At 31.9% G+C, this 19,420-nt stretch overlaps 2 protein-coding genes across 3 annotated transcripts in view; one reads left to right on the forward strand and one right to left on the reverse strand.

Annotated features, from left to right (window-relative positions):
- On the forward strand, positions 1 to 14,167 carry LOC148275053 (uncharacterized). 2 transcript variants are annotated; one of them, XM_088236215.1, is made up of 5 exons: positions 1 to 129; positions 9,060 to 9,181; positions 10,106 to 10,300; positions 12,056 to 12,229; positions 13,324 to 14,167. In XM_088236215.1, exons 3-5 carry the CDS (start codon positions 10,171 to 10,173, stop codon positions 13,425 to 13,427), a joined length of 408 nt encoding a protein of 135 aa, XP_088092341.1. In that variant the 5' UTR covers positions 1 to 129; positions 9,060 to 9,181; positions 10,106 to 10,170; the 3' UTR covers positions 13,428 to 14,167. The 2 variants fall into 2 exon arrangements, with proteins under 2 accessions (XP_088092341.1, XP_088092340.1); XM_088236214.1 differs by lacking the exon at positions 1 to 129 and adding an exon at positions 5,709 to 6,269.
- Positions 14,163 to 19,420, reverse strand: part of RhoGDI (rho GDP-dissociation inhibitor) — a 17,511-nt gene continuing 12,253 nt past the window's right edge. Inside the window, exon 5 of the mRNA XM_088236216.1 lies at positions 14,163 to 16,335. Coding sequence (XP_088092342.1) covers positions 16,142 to 16,335 — 194 coding nt within the window. The 3' untranslated portion in view covers positions 14,163 to 16,141. The remainder of the gene's footprint in view (positions 16,336 to 19,420) is intronic.

A 19,420-nucleotide genomic window follows, 5' to 3' on the forward strand; every position in this document is an offset into this window, starting at 1 on the left:
TTATCAGTACACAAATAACATTCTACGAGTGACGTGTGTTTTCTTTCATCAAGCGAGCTGTGCCAGCGTCTCATGACCGCCAGCTTCACCAGTTGAGTTCCAGCAATCATCACGCCTCATCATTAGCAGGTTAGTGGAGTTGCGCAACCTTCCTTTAGGGCAAGGTATTCTTCACACCCGTCCACTCCTCAACATGGCCTTCGAAACCGAATTGCATTAAACTGTAAACGAACCAGACTAAAATATATAAAATATTTCGATAGTAAAATTCATTTATTAAAAGCCCTTTTTCGATATAAAAATAAAATAATATAATTTCGTAATAAATTGACACGTAAAACTCATTAATGATTATCATAATGTTAATTGCAGTAAATATTATGATAAACACTTTAATATCAAGTTATGAATTGTAAATATTTCACCACATTAATGATTATTGTTACAATTTTACATAACAGTTGTGTAGTATTTTTTTAATAATTTTACATAACATAACATGGCAGTTGTGCCGTATTAGCAACAAAGCGCCGGCCGTCTCCGTCGGCCTGCTGATTTATCAATACAAAATATGCACTATATTATAGTAAATACATAATATAACACATCATTGAGGTACGTAAACCTATAAAATTGTGTCAAAACAAGCACTTATTTATAAAATAGCGAAATACACCGCCCGTATTTAAACATTTAATATGCGTGATTCAATAAAAACATTTTAGAATCAACAATAATTATTTTATCACACATCTTTATAAAATTGTAACATTTACATCAAATTTAATAAATTCTTAACTGCAACATAAATACATCAATCAATTTATAATATTTGAGTTTTGTCAACGCAATTCAAAACACTGCCTTCTGTAAACTTCATATATAAGGAAAAAAAGAACCAATTTATTGGATTCAAACACTCATTGGACAAATTTACAATTCATCATTATAGTGGCATATTTCAAGGAATCTGGTGGTCAGTTAATGCATGTGCGGAGTCCAATTTTAAACGCTAAATCAAAGGAACAGAAGCGCAGAACACGGGCGATGAATGGACATTACGTATTTTTAAGGCGATGTTTGCGGATTTCGATAATCTCAAAGCGAGTCACGATTATACTCTAAAACGACGCAGATCATATTGCGCAAAACAGGACCTGGAAGACGATGCGCCGTGGTTAAATTGTATGTATGACTCATTCTATGAAATCAAAGCGATCCATTCTATGCTTCTGCCTGAAAAAACGGAATTTGACTGTTCAAGTGAAACTCGCAATATACAACTTCCGAAAATTGAGCTTCAAGTTTACACCGGCAATCCGTAAAGGTGTTTTTACTTCTGGTTCACTGAGAGGACTGTTGATACAGAAAAGTTCCTATACTTAAAATACACCCTCGAGGGGTGAAGTCGCTAGTGGAGTCATCGCCTCTTTACCGGTAACATCGGCAAATTATAATCTAGCTTGGGATATTTTTGTCGAAGATATGACAACAAACGAGTCATCACATCTGCTCATCTGGATACATTAATGCGTACACCAACGGTAAATAGCAGAAATATCACCACATTACGCGCACTTCTCAATTGCATAGGTGATCAAATTGGAGCTCTACCCACATTAGGACATTCAGTCGATCAATGGTCGACTCTTATCATATTTCTACTACAACCCAATTTGGACAACTATTGAAAGCGTGCTTGCGAACATCAAGTGGAACCCAATATCTTTCCAAGCGTTGGGCTATTTATGGATTTTCTTGAAAATAAGGTTTGAGTACATGAGGCAGCTTTACTTTAGGTCGAACCTGCAGTACAATTCTAGCCATCTAAAATATCACAAACAGAACAATCCCCAAAATCAAATGACGCATATAGCAGCAACCCTACCTTGCCTGCTATCATCTTGGAAAAATACTTTTTGTCTAGATACTTGTTTGGGATTAAATTCCAAAACTAAAAATTGTTGATATTAAAAAAATATTGAATTTAAGTAGGTACTTTTTTATGATTGAATTCCAAAACATAAAATATTTATTTTTTTCAAATATGGTATTCTTTTTGCAAACGTCAAACTCCAGTCGTCTCACCAACAAAGTGGTGTACTTATGTAGGAATACCATTTTTATAAATGTATTGAATTTAATATTATTTTAGTGTAACCAAAAATCTAATAAAAAGAAATAAATGGGTAGAAATTATAAGGAATTTAAGGAAAGAATCTGATTGAGATCCACAAAAAACAAATGCTGTTTGTAAACATTCAAAAACAAACTTATTTATACACAGAAAAACAACATCTTTCCATTTTTTTGCAAATGCATTCTCCTCGAATGCAATCCTGGTAGATCGATGAATAAAACATTTATGCTCATAACTTTTTTTTTATAAATTCGATTGAAAATTTTAATATCTACGCACAGCGCAAAAATCTATATTTCTCTGAAAACCGCACGTAAATCGGTTAAGCCGTTTTGAAGGAGTACGGTGACATCACACGTACAGAGGAATTACATAAATAAAGATGTGCAACTGTGTGACCAATATTCAAAAGTAGACATTTTGAATAATATGTATTACATTTACATTTCTAGTAATATTATAAGTTTTTTATGATTAGTTATTTTATGTTATGTATAATTTTTATGTGACAACATTTACAATAACAGCATTATGTGGAAGCCTCTAATTGGGCTTTATGATATCTATTTATGGTATTATTGTATCTTATAAATTTATAAATGTCTGTTGGCTTCCCAATGAAATAAAATATAATATGAAAAATAAGAATAAAAACAAGCTAAGAAAAACAGCTAACTTTGGCTTGAAGAGGTTAAAATCGTATTTTGCTCTTGTTATCGCTACCTACACCTAACCATTGTGCTATTACTCACGACACATTAAGAATATGGCCTCCGTGAACTACATAAGATAAAAATGTGTGCACAATAAATTTAATATTATTAATTATCAATTTATTTTTGTAAACATGTGTTATGTGTGAAGGTAAGGTGGAAGTCTGCAAGTTTCAGTCTACGAACAATAAAACATTGCAGTTTAGATCTAGGTCGCATCCACTCTGCCAGGAATCGAACTCAGAATCTCAAGCATAGTATGCGAACACGCACATCTCGATCATCTCATCAGTAAAATTTTAAAATAAAATGCTTTTTTTTTCAGAATACGGTTTTGAAATTTAACATACTTTTAAAAAATACAATTTATAACATTTCTTGATTTAAATTTTATCAAAAAGGTTTTAAACTTTTTTCCTTTTTTTATATAATTACAAGTTTTACACAATTATTTTTTTTATACTTACGCACCGACACACACGCACCCTCTCTCTCATTCATTCCCACACGCACATGTACCTTCTCCCTCATTCATTCACGCATACACACATTCACATACACATGAATACAAACGTCACACACATACAACTACGTAAACTCTTTTCTTGTATATTATGTGTCATTAGATTTACAGTGGATTTTTTTAATTGGCTCTAATATTGTTAATATTTTCTACTTATTTTGCTTATGTTATAGCTGTGAAAATCCCAAATAAAATAAAATAAATAACTCTCGTCGTGGTCGTAAAACCATTTTTATTGAGGATTGTCATCTAAATATTATGTAATCCCATTGAATCATTTATACATTTATTATATATATATATGTGTATGTATATATGTATACATATTTTATTATATTTTTATATTAACGTAAACTGTACTTTTTTTTCTTCTCTTTTGGGCAATAACTGTTTTTCTATTTCTTCAATATTATTTTTATTTATAGGAAACATATTGGATGACTATATTTGCCGCAACAAATCGGTTTCTTAGAACAGGCATTTGCCCATATAGGAACCGATTGCAACATTAGGCATACTAATATTTCTGGCTTGCCGACCCTTCATATACTGAGCCTACTCCTAGTACAAGCAGAATTTGCCAGAGTGTTTTTGTGCCAGCATGTAAAATAGGAAATGTATGTATAAATTAATAAATAAATAAAAAAACAACGACGGATGTGCGAAATGCGAAAAATGGCACCTTGACTTTCTTTTTTATTTGATCTTGAAAAGGTTTCGTAAAGGCTTTATATTCTAGGTTTGAATAAAAAATATATTTAACTAACCCAAGTATCAAAGGATGTACTTTTATCGAGTTGTGGCGTAGTGCCAAAAAAATTTTAAACCTTGAAAGAATTTACATGTAAAGTTGGAAAAAAATCCATGCGTTGGTATTCTATGATCAAGGCGATCTATACAGGAAGGTAAGGCGATCAATCTTACGCTTCAAGTGCCAGTCCTTATAAACAAATTCCCAAGAATTGAACATGGGACTTCACTAAGAGGCGGACCTATCTCTACTCGATTTCACACCCACTAGACTGACGTCGATCGACAGTTCTTACTAAATCAAATTTATCTGCATAATTACTCAATTTTTATCAATCCGTTTAAAGGCCGTCAGTCTTCCTACCGGCTTAAGATAAAAACTTTTTTTGTCTGCTCAGAAGAACAGAGAACTCTTAACAACCATAAAAGTTCATAAAATTTCTTATCTGGGGCATATAATGCGTGGAAAAAAGTACCGCATGCATCATTTGATTTCGAAGGGCAGGATTGAGGGTCACCGAGGGGCTAAATAAAAACAAATGACCTGCCTGCATTCTATTCGAGACTGGACTGGCTTCAGAACTGTGGAGCAGATTTTCCGAAAAACACAGGACAGAGAGACCTTCGCCAGAATAATGGCCAACGTTGGGGATACCTGACGAAGAAACGAGTTAATCTTTAATTATTTTTATTACGTAAACCACGATTTTAATTGAATTAACCTCTACTAATTTCATTGTTCCTTTCGCTACGAGTTTGGCAAATTATATGGAGGCCTTGTGTCGTATATTTTAATTATTCCTTCAGTCCATATTGCAATAGGGAAATATCACTTTTTTTTACATTCTTAAAGTAATAAAGGTTTATGAAATACTGTCCTGTAAACAATTTTTTTTTGCTAATTATTAGGAGCATAAAAACTATTTTTCAATTTGTAATTTTGAATTCCCGCAAAAACGGTCATTCCATTGGCAACGTCCCTAATACGTCACGGCTCATGTTTATTTGTTCCTGACCATTCAAATTTGTTTAAAACATTTTCACGTCTTGACGTCACAACTAGCAAGGCCAAACATGTTGCATTTTTCTAGCAACGTATTTTTATTAAATTTCTTTTTTACATTTATGTATGAAAACATTTCTCCACAATATCCATATTGATTACGAAAATATAATTAATTATTGTAAATCCATTTCAAATACAGAGTGTTCATTAAACCCTGCCACATCCGAAATCACGATGATCAGTATGAGCAAGAAGACATATTGGCACATTAAAACATTTTTTAGAACGAATAAAATTTAAAATAATAAAATATCAAAAAAAGCTAATTGTTGCTTACTTCTGCAGGGGATAAACGAGGAGGGGGGGGGGAGTCTGATACTGCGCCGCCGGAGAAGTAAGCAACTATTTGTTTTTTTTAAATATGTTATTTTTAAACATTTTCTTTGTTCTAAATATTTCTTTTTATATGCTAATATGTCTTCTTACCCATACTGATCATCGTGGTTTCGGGTGTGACAGGGTTTAAAGAACACCTGTATTTTTATTGGTATTGGTAGAATGCGATATTTTCCTATTACACTGCATGATAACAACAACTGTTTTACTTGTATTAAATCAACGATATGAATCATAAACGTATAAAAAACACTATTTCCCAGACAGAACTTTATTTTTAATTTTTCATCCGCCTAAACACAAAGACAGAAGTGAAACAAATTAGCATTTTAAAACCCATTGAAAATAACAACTTGCCAATTACAATCAAGTATTACAAGTTGTTGCCTTGTTTTATTTGTGCATGACGATCTACCTACACCCACATTGTTTAAATTGTTAATATTAAAAAATAATAGTATAATCAGCGTCTGTCAGTTCACTAGTTCAGTATTCACTGTTCAGTCAGATTTGAGCGGTCAAGATGGCGGGTCACGTTCTGTTTTTGATTGTTAATCTGCTATTTATATTTTCGTGTATCAGCGCTAATAATCATATAAACGTCAACGATTTCTTGTTCAGTGGCGGATTAGAATTCGTTGACCTGTCACACCCTTTTAACAATGAAACAATTTACTGGCCGGGAGGTCAAAAGTTCCATTTTACCAAGAAGTTCGCGGGGACGCGTGCGGATGGCGTTTGGTAAAATAATACTTTCCTTTTTGTCATTATTGTTTCCCTGTCCGCACACTGTGGTGCATAAGGCACTGCAACGGTGCTCCAATTGCAGAGTATCAGTGGCTCTATTTATTTATTTACATACATAAGTTTACTGTACATTATTTGAGACATAAGTCCCAACTCCATGGGACTAGAAGTCCTGTGTTGAGATGGGACGTGCAATTAGTTGACACAGACACATGAGTATATCACCACAAATATAGCATCAGAAACATAAAAAATAATTTTAAAAAAACATACATATGGTACCTACATCAATATGGTAAACAGTAAACTCAAACATTTGGAAAATCATCAAGGAGTTTCCTACTCAAATCCCTCCCACTAAGGAAAATCCAGTCCTTAACTCCTTTCTTGAAAATAGTTTTTGTCCTCGAGAGCTTAATACGCTCTGCCAAAATATTGAACACTCTCGGTGGGATAAATGAGAGATGTCTCTGAGCAAAAGTCGTATGGGTTTTGGGTATGACATAATTCGTGCTCTGCGAAAACCTTGTACGGACATTTTGCTGAGACCTCTCCTTATTGTTCAACCAGAAGTGTGTAAGTGCTTCTTTTAGGTACAGTTGTCTCATATCCAGCACCTTCATGTATCGTGACTAATTCGTTTCGTAAATTCATTTGTATTGTATTAGAGGAACGAGAGTGAAATACGATTTTGATTGCGTTAGAGTGAGATGGATATACGACGAACGAACGAACTTACAAAACGAAATTGTGACAGTGTATCTTTTTTGTTACATGGAAGGTAAGGTGCACTCACACGGAACGATGAAATCTTGCATTTCGCAAAATATGAGTTTAAAACCATAGGTATTATCATTCATAAGCATTTAGGGTGGCACGATCAGGTTAACGAAGTTAGTCGTAAACTTTATGGCAGTTTGCACTCATTTAAAATATTACAGAATTTCTCGCTAATTAATGTTAAGCAAACATTAGTCCAGAGCTTACTTCTTCCACGCCTTGACTATGCGGATGTATGTTATCCAGATGCTAACTCTGAATTACTTGATAAGTTGGAACGATTGCAGAATGTTTGTATGCGTTATATAAAGATAGGATCAAAGGATCTTCGCAAATTCGACCACATAAAGCTAGGGTTTCCTAGGACAGCGGTGCCCGTATCTTAACGGCCGTAGTGAACGCTGATGCGGTGGACAGTCGTCGCAACGGTGACCGGAAAGTGGTTTCCTAGAAAAATGGTGTTGACAACACCTTTAAAAAATAAAACCACTGTCTAGTCACCGTTACGACGGCTGTTCACCGCATCACCGTTCACTACGGCCGTTAAGATACGGTCACCGCTGTCCTAGGAAACCCTAGCTTAACCGAATATCGCACGCAACTACTGGCTCAGTATCAGGCATAGAAGAAACATTCACATTCCATCACTTCTTCACAATATTTTAAATAATCCCACTTCACCTGTATATCTGAGAGAGCTCTTCCAACCTCTATCACAACACGAACTATCTCTTCGTTCTAGTAACGAGAGAACCCTTTTAATACCCTTTCATCGCTCTAATTTTCTTGCCTCTTCTTTCACAGAAGTAGCGGCTCGATTGTTGAATAATTTACCCACTAATGTTACCCCTTCTTTAATTACATTTAAGTCAAGATTTAAATGTCACTATCTAAATATTTAGGTTGTTCCTTTATCCTTCTTATTTCCTTCCCATCCCCTCTCTTCTCTTCATGGTATAGTGTTAATTTTTTCAATTTTTATTTTTTTTAGTTAATCTTGGTTTTTAATTTTGTATAAAATCATAAGATTCAATATGTCCATGTACTTGTAATTTTCTCAAACTGAACGGTTTGAGTGGGTAGGAAGTGTATATAAAGTGTTAAATAAATAAATAAGTTATGTTGCTAAATAATACAACAACATGAACAAACCATTACGCCGTTTCTCCGTGAGGGTAGGCAGAGAGAATAGAACACCACATCACTCTATCTTTGCTTACAGATCTCGCTTCCTCTACATTCAAACATCTTATCATGCCTGCGCGCCAAGTATTCCTACTTTTGACATGTCAGACTTCAAGTATTTGTTGATTTGGTCATACCATGTCTTTTTCGGTCTTCCTCTATTTCTGCATCCATCAACATTCGCATTGTAAATATTCTTAGCCGTTCTTTCGCTGTCCATTCTCTCTACATGTCCATACCAGCACAGAACTCCTTTCTTGATTTTGTCGATAATGCAAATAAATAATAGATAATTAGGTCCCTAATAACGTTTTTTTGCTCTCTTAAAATGTATACTTTTGCGCTTATACTATTAACTCCACTCCACCCATCAAAGAAGTACGATAAATAATTTTGAAAAATGTAAAATGTATCGAGTATCGAAAATTTTATTCTGGTACTTTCTTTAAAAAAATAGGGTATGTTAGTTCATTAGTATACCTGGATAATCTGAGCCGTCACCACTCCTCTACCGGCCATTCTGCAGAGAGTAAGTTTGTACGGAGCAACCTTTTCACATTTTCAAAAAAATCTGAAATACAGATGTTCCAACTTAGGCAGAATTATGAATGTTACACAGTGTGTAAAGTTACTACATAAACCAGCAAATGACGAGTCATAATCCCTGTAAACGCCCTGGCTTCCATATTCCCTTCTTGAAAATGTTCTTCATCTATGTTTTATTATGTTGATCTAAATAACCCCCTAGTCCTAGTTAAATCCAGTCATTATCCACAAAACACTGGCAAACTCAAAATATTGACAATTTGTTTTAATTAGGTATTCAGCAAATGAATTTTGTACTGCAGAGCACGGAGGTACTCACCTAGATGCCCCCTACCACTTTAATCCGCACGGATGGACAGTTGGAAAAATTCCTTTAGAGAATCTCATTACAACATGTAAGTTTTGTTCAACAATATATACAACTGGCAGAAATTGAACCAGAGACGCAGGTTTCACATTTGGCCCTCTGACTTACTGTGCCACGGGGCCTGCCGATACCAAATATTTGTTAGATCATTAAATTATATTTGATGATAAATTTTCTCTCTCTGTCACAGTCAGATTGTCATTTTGGCCAGAATACTTCACATAAAATTTCACTTCACTTATTAAAGCTTTTTATTTAGGCTGTGCCACAGGCTAAGCCATAATAATTAACAGTAAAATACATAGTAAAATTAATTAAATTATAATAATATGTGATGCAATAGAATAAAAATCCATAAAAACAAAGTATAAATATTTAATAATAGAATTTCAAAGAAGGTGATATAAAAAATTGTTGATTATAAATATCAAAATATAAATTATACAAATTTAGTTACGTCTTTACATTTAGTTCATCAAATAAGCAAAATTCAAGTATCATTGAAATCCAAAGAAAATAATACAAAAACGTAATTGAAATTACAGTCGAGATGTGGTAAACAAATAAATTGGCTCATGTAATCTAATAACTGAGTGCTTGATATTTAAATACAGAATTGTTGTTTAAATTAAAATTCAAATCAATCAATCAATCAGGGCTCTTGGCCTCATAGAGTTAGGGATATGTTTCATTTAAATATAATATGTATGTATCTGCAGGAATAAATAAATAAAATAAAAATTATTTTACCAAAACAATATTACAAATAAAATAAAATATTTAAGCAGTTATATTGGGACAACATATTCGGCCAGGAACCCTTGACCAATGGTTTGACATTATTAAGGTATAATACTCTCCAATAGTAAAAGTTTATTGATAAACTATATATAATTGTGATATTTTAATTATTACTAGTTAAACAATTTGCTTTTTTTCTTTATAATTTTAGTGGTTGTAGTTGACTTGAGCAAGTTAGTAGCGGGAAATTCCGATTTTGTACTGCAAAGATCTCACATGGACAATCTGTTCCATGTTGACAGTAAAAGAAACACAACCGTCATATTTAGATTCGGATGGAGCCAGTATTTTGGTGACAAAAATAAATACATGGGATCCAATAACGCCAACAATCTCAACTTCCCAGGTAATTAAAAAGATATACATATCTGCATATAAATATGTACTTACATGAATCATTGGCGCACTTAATTTTAATAGTGGGTTGTAAGGGCCTATTTATTTATTATTCATAAACGTCCAGAAAGCTCATGCAATAAGTAGTTTAAATGTACATACGTACAGTATATAAGTAAAGCAACAGTTCCTATGGCATGGAATTATCATCATAGTAGTCAGCACAAGAGTCAGTGTTCGTTCATATGTAGCGAAAATGGTTTTGAGAATATAAGAGAGTGCTATTATAATATATTATATAATACAAATAAACTTAGGAAACTAAGGCATGATATACTAAGGGGACAGAAGGATGTGAGAGAACTCGCCCCCTACCTAATAGTCCATTACTTTAAGGACTGGGGCTTAAAATCCACCACTCTGCAGACAGGCTCTTTAAATATCTAGGCTTGGAGGATGAGGACTAAATTACGGGGACCTATCACAATAGATCTACTCAGGTCACTGCGACATCAGGAGCTTATTTAGCACTGACCCTATCTACAAGAATAAGGACATCATCATCATCAGTGGCTCTACAGCCCAGTGTGGGCCCTTGGCCTCCTCCAACATTTGTCACCATCTCCCTCATCCTAGCATGTACTTCAATAGTATGCCATTAGTATCCACATCCCACTACACTCTATCCAGCTATCGGAGTTTGGGTCTACCTTGGGGCGCAGGGCGTAAAGTATGTATATTGGGCACTCTCTCTTTACTCATTTTTTCCTAGTGCTCTGCCTATTTTAATAAATTGCATAATGTTGGGCTCATTGTAAATATTGTAGACCTTTTCATTGTACTGTATTCTTCTGACTCTGTTTTCCTGCACAGCTCTGAATATCTTTCTGAGTATTTTCCTCTCAAATATGACGAGAGCGATATTGTCTTTTTTACTCAATACGCAGCACTCGGAGCCATACGCGAATACAGGGCATAATAGGTTTTTGTAGATGGTGACTTGATGTCTTCTCAAATCAAAGGAGCATCTATTTGCCATAAATATTCGGCGTTTGATCTCAGTGGATGTGTCGTTTCTATTAGTCACTTTTGATCCTAGGTAGGTGAAGTTATTAACGGGTTCTATTTCATGTGAGCCTTTGTTGATTATGTTTGGGAAATAGTTATTAGTAACGGTTTTAGTGACCGGCATATATTTAGTCTTATCAGAGTTGATGCTAAGTCCTATTCAATTAGTAGCTTTCTCCAGTTCAATAATAGAGTAAGAACATGGGAAGAGAATTACAAAAGTCTGAGGAAGAGGCAATGTTTCGGAAAAAAACATTTTTGTAAACCGTGTGATACGAATTTCATTTGTCAATCATTCTTTCTTATACATACTACATATTTGTTTTTGTTCAATTTATAACCTTTTTTTTATAAGTAATATAATCAAAGTTCAGTATTATAGTTTAAAAAAATGAATTAACTGGATCTTTAAAAGAATACATAGTGACACTAAACAAAATTTGTAATAGCAGTGTCACTTTTTAAAAAATTAATTACAATATAACTTTTATTGGCAATGAGAGCCAAGCCAGGGATTTATATTTAGAGTTCAGCAGAAAATAAATAATTTATCAAGAACAGTATTGGTTTTAAGAAATCTTCAGTAAAACTCAATTAATTTCTTTATAGTGAAAAAATATACATGCATGACAGTTACTGGGGTGTGAATAATGACTTTGTTTAAAACTAGAACCTGAAGTTGATTGATATTTTTCAGGAATCAGTGAAGATGTTGCAAAATGGTTAACAGAAAGCAAAGGAATAGTTGGAGTTGGATTGGACACAGCTTCTGTAGATCCAGGATCAGAAACTAAAGGTCCAGTCCACAGAATCCTGGCTCAACATAACATTTTCATGTTGGAGAATTTAAAGATTGACAATGAATTACCAAGTAAGTCAAATCACACCAAAACTCCTAAATTGTAATATCAAAATATCTATACATATTGAAGTACCTACAAACTCATGCACAAAAAAGAACACAGTACGTTAAGTTTTAACAAATAGACCAGAGATAATGTTGGCTACAGTTTATATTTAGAGTGAAGTGTCATTAACACACCTTTATCTAAAATAATGGAACTAAGCAGAAGTGTTTTTATAAATATGATTATGTATTGGGAGTTAACATAACAGGTTATGTAAGTTATTTTAATACGCTTTTGATATTTTTTTAACCTGTATTGGGTACATACATTTTGTTAATTTTAAAAACTTTTTCATTCTATAATTTTTTAACTTTTGCACTCCATACTCGTTCTGCTCGTATATATACGTACATGTAATTTTTAAACTTTTTATATTTTTTAATTTCTCTTTTCTTTTATAGATTATATTATGTATATATCATTTTGAATTCATTTCCATACCTTGTATTATGTTTATTTTGTAATTTTTAAAACTTTTTCATACCCTTTTAATTTGTAGCGTGTTTTAATTTTTATTCTGCTTTTGTAAATAATGTTATAGTTTAAAATGTAAAAACCTCTGTAAATAAACATTGTTATCTGAATGTCCCTAAATGAGTTTTTTTACAAAACTCCTTGAGAATATTATATAAAATTATGTATAATATGTTTTCAATGTACTAAAAAAAATATATATCTTGTAGAGCAGAAATTTTTCTTTCGCTTTACCATTACCATTTTTTTACTTTTGGTGCACATTTTTAAATTTGGAAAAAAATTGGACACAACTTATATTAACTTCTAATATTTATACTGTGACGTACGAGACATATTCCTTAGCTTTATTTCTAGTTGTTTTGCCTATCTATTTCTGGACTAGAGTTTAAATGCTTTGTTATTTTTTTAATCATATTTATCAATTGATTTTACATACAGTTTGAGTGCCAGAAAATTGTAGTGTCTCTCTCTCTGTAATTTATTTTTGTCTAAAAAAATACATTATTACTTCATGGTTTTCAATCCAATGACAATACGGATAAGACGATGCCTAAATCTATTTACTTTCTTTATATTACAGGTCGCTTGTGTAGTATTATTGTGATGCCAATGAAAATTCAAGATGGAACTGGAGCACCCTGCAGAGTTACAGCGATTTGCCCCAAAACTAAGGATATCTTTTAATAACAATAACATCACATTTAAAAAGCTGATTAAAGAACCAAGCCGATGACCATTAATATATCTTAATACTAAAACATTTCAAGTGAAATGATTGTTGCGGGTTTATGTTAAGGACAGTACTAAAATATTTATTTTTTTTAAAGAGAAATACTTGATTATTTACTCGTATATTTTACTTTTTCCGACCATTTCCTAAAAATCGTAAATAACTTGAGCTGGAAAAATGGAAATCGAGTTGTGGTGGAGTGGGATTTGAACCTCAGACCTTCGGCCCGTGAGTCCACAATATTACCAAGGGACCACATTGAATTTTAGAAGCACATTGACTGATTTAAAGGTTTTTTGAAATAAAAAATGAGCATAACTTATTTTAAAACAATCCCAAAACGCAATTAAGACAGGTGTTATTTTAAAACTATCATGTAAAATAAATATCAAAAACATATTTTTATGTAAAAATAAATTCAATTTTGTATGATATGAATTCACTGATTTTATAAACATCTTACAAGAGGGTTTTTAATATATGTAAATGCTAAAATTTACATCTGATATCCATGAGTGTTGGGCTGCTAGACAAAATTTGGAGAAAAATTACATATTTAACTTATTTCGGCCTTCGAATTGGGGCCAAAAAAAGGCTAATATATCTGTGAAAATTCATGTCGGATTTTTTAATGATGAATCTGAAAGCATTAACTTAAATTGTAATTATTTTAAATGAAACAGTTGGGACTGTTTTTGAAATTTTTTTATTAAGTACTACAGTAATACAAATTTAATAAAATATTGCTAAAATAACATTCTCAATGCACAACAGCCGAGGATTTCTTACAAATATAAAATGACAATTGGGCTTGGGACAAGGACCAATTTGTAAGTATTGTATAGCTTAATTACGTAGGTAGATATAATATAAAGGGTTATATTTATTCAGCAGAATAGAAAAATGTACGTTTGTAGGCACCGGGATTCAATATAAACAAATATATTAATATTTCTTCTGCCGTACTTACTATTTTAAGTACAGAATATCTCAGACTTGAAAAGGAAATCTTATTTCAGATTAGGATTGTTGTCAAATTGCACTTTAGGTAATAAAAAAATCAAATTATAACTAAAGTTGTGAAAAAACTACATTAAAAGATATGTTTCACTTTGGCTAATCTAATTTAGTGAAATGCAACATTGAAATAAGGGAAATGGTTACCATCAATTATACGAATTGAGAAAATGTTTTATTTAAAAATTATTGTGAGTCTAATACTGAAAGTTTAATGTAGAAAAATAGTTTCCTAAAAGAATGTTATTCCATACTTGGGCGTAAATACATCAAAAAACTAGATTCCACTTAGACTAGGCTATATCATAAAACTTATGTTAATAAATTTCACACATCAAGTTTGCGGAGTAACGACACTATGTAATACCAAATATGATTAAATGTTTTTGCTTATGATCTATTGACTGTGGTATTTTCTTTTCATGGCAAAGCTAATAGTTTAAAAAATAGCAGTAAAAACGACACCGCAAACGGTTTAGTTAATGTCCTCGGATCCCTAATATTTTTGTACTGTTTTTAAGCTGCGAGTAAATAAGCAAAACATTTATCTTGTTTTGCAAACTCGTATGTAAAAAATCTAAGGACACAACAAGTGTCGACTATTGTCTTAGTGGGTTTTCCGAGGACAAAGTATGCCAAGTTACGAAGCAACACAGAAATGCAGTTTTCTTTTATTGCTTATATGTATAGTCAAGTACACATTACACATATTAAGGCGAGTTTCGCAAGTTAGCGAGAGTTGCAAACATTTACATACAAGATAAAATACACTTTAGCCACAAATATAATTATGTATAATAATTTTATCCAATATAAGCGATGATTTCAATATATTTTCAAGTATATTTTTTATAACATGTTGTATTGCAAAAGTTAATTATTGCTGTTATCGCAATTTCCAAATTTTTTTTGGCTAAGCAACTGATTTGTACTCTGCTTGAAAAAGTATAATTTCAAGCCACATAAATACACTCAGTTATTTATACAATTTCAGCACCATCAGAATCTAAAATTTCAATTTTATACATAGACAGATAAAGTAATTTTTTTTATGAAATTTATCTATAAGTATGTCGAAGATAGTGGGAAATCAATTTTCAATCAAACATTTTGGAAACGGTGACTTTCAAAATTAAATCTAAAACACAAGTGAAATTACAGAATTTAATGAGCGTTAAAACTAACTTAAAAAGTAAAACTAGAAAAAAATGAGCAACATCATAGCACAAAGCAAGATACTTAAACAATAAAACGTATTTTAGATGTTTGAGCTCAGATAATTCGTGAAGTGTCTTTAGTATACTGAAATATCAAGTAGGAATGAATAATAAATCTTGCACGAGAAATATCTAAATGATTACTGGCTCTATGACTACACATTTCTTTCTCCACTTCAAAATCAATTCAAATTTTACAAAAAAAAATTAAAAGATAAAAATTACACACTAACTAAAAAGACAATCTTCAAACTCTCGTGGATTTATGCGACGCAGTGATAAAAGGACATTTGGATAAAGATATTACGACTATCAAAATGCGTTCAGGAAACACGGAGAAGGCTAAACGGAATACAAGCTACTTTCCAGGATGTCTCATTAAAAATAAATCTTTGATTATTACATAAATTGTAAGTTGTCCCGAGAAGTGACTCTTACCAGTCCTTCTTGATTTCGAAGGACCACTCCCACTGGAGATGGATGTTCTTATCATCGTCTGTAAAGAGACTTTGTACAGTATAGGATCCTCGAGCTAGCAAGCCACTGGGAGCATCTTCAGGCGGCGTGGTGTAGGACTGAATGTCCATTTTAGGGGGATAAGATCCAACCATGTGTGCCATCTTGTCAACTAGAATACGAAAAGCATATGTTTATTGTACTGAACATAAAAATACAGTATTATGACCATTATAACTAAATGGGTTAAGACTTACCTTCTACAGTTTTCAGTTTTGAAATGCAATTTAAAGGTTATGGATAGATATAGCTGGCTTAATTACATTTAAAAAGCAATATTATACTTTTCACTTGAATATCAAATCTAAGTACATACAGGATATAGATTATAAATCAAAGTGTTTTAAAAAGATTATAATTTTTTTTTTTATTTACCAATCAATAGTTAAGGAAAAAGAATGTAAGAAAATGGATTGATAAAACTACAATCAAACATGTACAACATCTGAATAAATATATCTTTCGCTCTGCATACATAAGCTAATTTAACCAATCAATTTAACAAATGCCATACTAAGATACTGAACAATCTTTAATCAAACTGCCATATGCATACAATATTAATATATATGATAGGCAGATTTCTTACTTAAAATAAAACCTAAAAAACTATAATAGCCTTTTTTGACTGGGCAGTTACTTGCAGAAAACCAGGAAACGTTGTAAGAAGAAATTGTTTCTTAAAAATATGTAATCATCAGGAAAAAAAGTGATTTGTGAATTATATTTGCTAAAAAAAATCTCAATTTAGTGAACCAGAAATTGACAAATTAGGACATTTTAAGAAGCACCTTGCATTCAACAATATACCTGTTGCAAAGATTGATTCTTACATGAACAAATAAAAATATTTTAATATAATAACTGGGTTAATGCCACTAGCATATTAAAACCAGTTTTCTAAATATGGTTTAAGATTTATTGCAATATTTGACCTCTATTCCTTATGATTCAAACACCTCAGTGAATTTAAAGATACTAATTTATATGCAAAACACATCCTTAGAACAATACGCTCGTACCTTCAAAACAATTTAATACAAAATCATAATTCTCAAACTTTTTTATTTATTCAATAGCAGTATATATAATATAACGTACCGGCTCCTTTTTGATTATATCCAAGAAGCATTGTAAAAAAAAATATATAAAAATTATATTGACGGTATAGAAATAGCAGGAAATATCTAAAGTACATACAATTATGGCTTAATATACAGTACAAACATGATTTATGCTAAGCATGCGGTTTAATAATATATAATCATTTTCCTCTCTATCTGATTCACTACTTAGATGCTTGCAAAATGCAACAAAAAAAATGCCAAAACCTTATTCAGAGCTCTAATAAATGTATCTTTCCTCATCTCTAAACTTATAATTTAGAGATCTTCGACTAATGAACTTGACAATCACATATTGATTTCTATTTACACCATCTGGGCACTTCTCGTAGCAGAAAACATGGATAACTACACCTGTCCAACAACAACTAAATTCACAATTATCAAAAGACTATTTATTTAGCTAAGATAAAGGAGTACAATTTTTGTTTGAAAAAATCATTGTTTAACATTAGAATTTTAAAAGCCGAAGTGTAGTCTAAGTTGTGAAATTTATGATTGACATCCTTTGAAACCACAGAACTATGAGTACTATGTACCTAAGTAAGTGCAGCATTTGACCGTGTTTTGAGAATGCAGTTACAGTTACATGACCTCGGTACATTATGTATAAAGAAATAAACTTATGTAAGTTTAAAAAAACTATATTCGGAAAGGTGATATCTAGTGATTTACATCTGTTTGAAAGATGCTTTTTTTTCAAATTTCCTCCAATGCGTTCCAAAATTTGATCTTCAAAATGTTTATTTATTTTTTAACCAAAATAGGCCAAAAGGCCCTAGTACAGTGGTGAGTTAGAGCGCAGAACACATTTGTTTACGGTGATCTCACCGATAAACCTTTCGTGCGTGAGGCCAGCGTCTAAGCCCCTACACCACAGAAGCCGCCTAAAGTAAAATAATAATCTGGCAGCACCCGCCTGTTTTACATTTCTTTTCTGAATGTACTATTGCATGAAAGCACCTATAAATGTTACCTAGAAATTTTAAATTGAATTTTATTGATAAAATATACAAGCTTGTTGACTACTTTATGCTATTTGAAAGACAAGTGACTGTCTTAAAGCAGTTTACCAGTCTCGACAGCTCAGATTAACTTCTAAAAATATTGAGAATGTGTTGAGTTTTAATGCATGGTAAGTACCAATTTAAATTAATCACTGCCATTTATAATCTTAATACATACAACCGAAGACTAATTTATAAAAGAACATCACAATTTTTTTGTAAGTTTAAATATGTCAATCTTTTTTACTAATCAAATTGAACAAAAAATAACAGAACTGTCACATATTCAAAACATAGAGGTAATATGTGATTGGAATTGAGAATTCGGTTGCAAAAAACTACCATTTCAATACATCAATAAGTCTGTGGTCAACTGAGCCTAGCAATATATTTTTTTAAAATTATTATTAATTTATGGATTGAGTGCTGTCTAAAAGATTTTTTTAAAAGTCAATAGTTTGTACAATATAAATAGTAAATTAAGTATAAAAAAAAAAAAACAAAAACATATTCATTCAAAGTATTTGTTTTTAAGTGATCAACAAAGCTTCATATTCAAATAAAAGTACTATTTATTTTAAATTTCAAACTACGCCTAGCGGTGTGCCGCTCTACTGTACCGAGGATCTTCTTTCTAACGGAGGTGCATTAAATAAATATATAGTATCCATAAAAAACTAATTTTTTTTTCGAAACAATTAAATACAAACTTTTTTAAACATCGAAAAAGGGTATCCTCCCAGTTTTAATGCAGCCCTGGTGTAAATAACAAACTCAGTAACTATGGATACGTTTTCGTGTCACTACTTTTTCAAAAATTTTATGCATCTATGTGTATTATTAATCGGTCGATGATTGAGACCTTATATTGCACAAGGTCGTAAAGGTAGAGATATAATGTTTTATAATAAATATATAAGCATTATTTAATTACAATATGGATATCAACACACACACAGTCGTCAGATAAGCACCTATGAAACAGGATGTAGTGTTTTAAAAAGCAGATATCAAACTCACTACTTTGCGGTAAGCAGAAATAATATTAAACTACAATATATATTAG

The sequence above is a fragment of the Micrasema longulum genome, unplaced genomic scaffold (genome assembly GCF_059751315.1).
Source record: "Micrasema longulum isolate JH-2025_06_02 unplaced genomic scaffold, ASM5975131v1 h1tg001521l, whole genome shotgun sequence".
NCBI lineage: Eukaryota > Metazoa > Arthropoda > Insecta > Trichoptera > Brachycentridae > Micrasema > Micrasema longulum.

Excerpts from the sequence above, each read along its gene's own strand:
- LOC148275053 (XM_088236214.1), top strand. The coding sequence starts at position 6,052 with ATGGCGGGTCACGTTCTGTTTTTGATTGTTAATCTGCTATTTATATTT. Across the intron at positions 9,182-10,105 it reads AGAGAATCTCATTACAACAT|TGGTTGTAGTTGACTTGAGC; the intron begins GTAAGTTTTGTT and ends TTATAATTTTAG. Across the intron at positions 12,230-13,323 it reads GATTGACAATGAATTACCAA|GTCGCTTGTGTAGTATTATT; the intron begins GTAAGTCAAATC and ends TTTATATTACAG.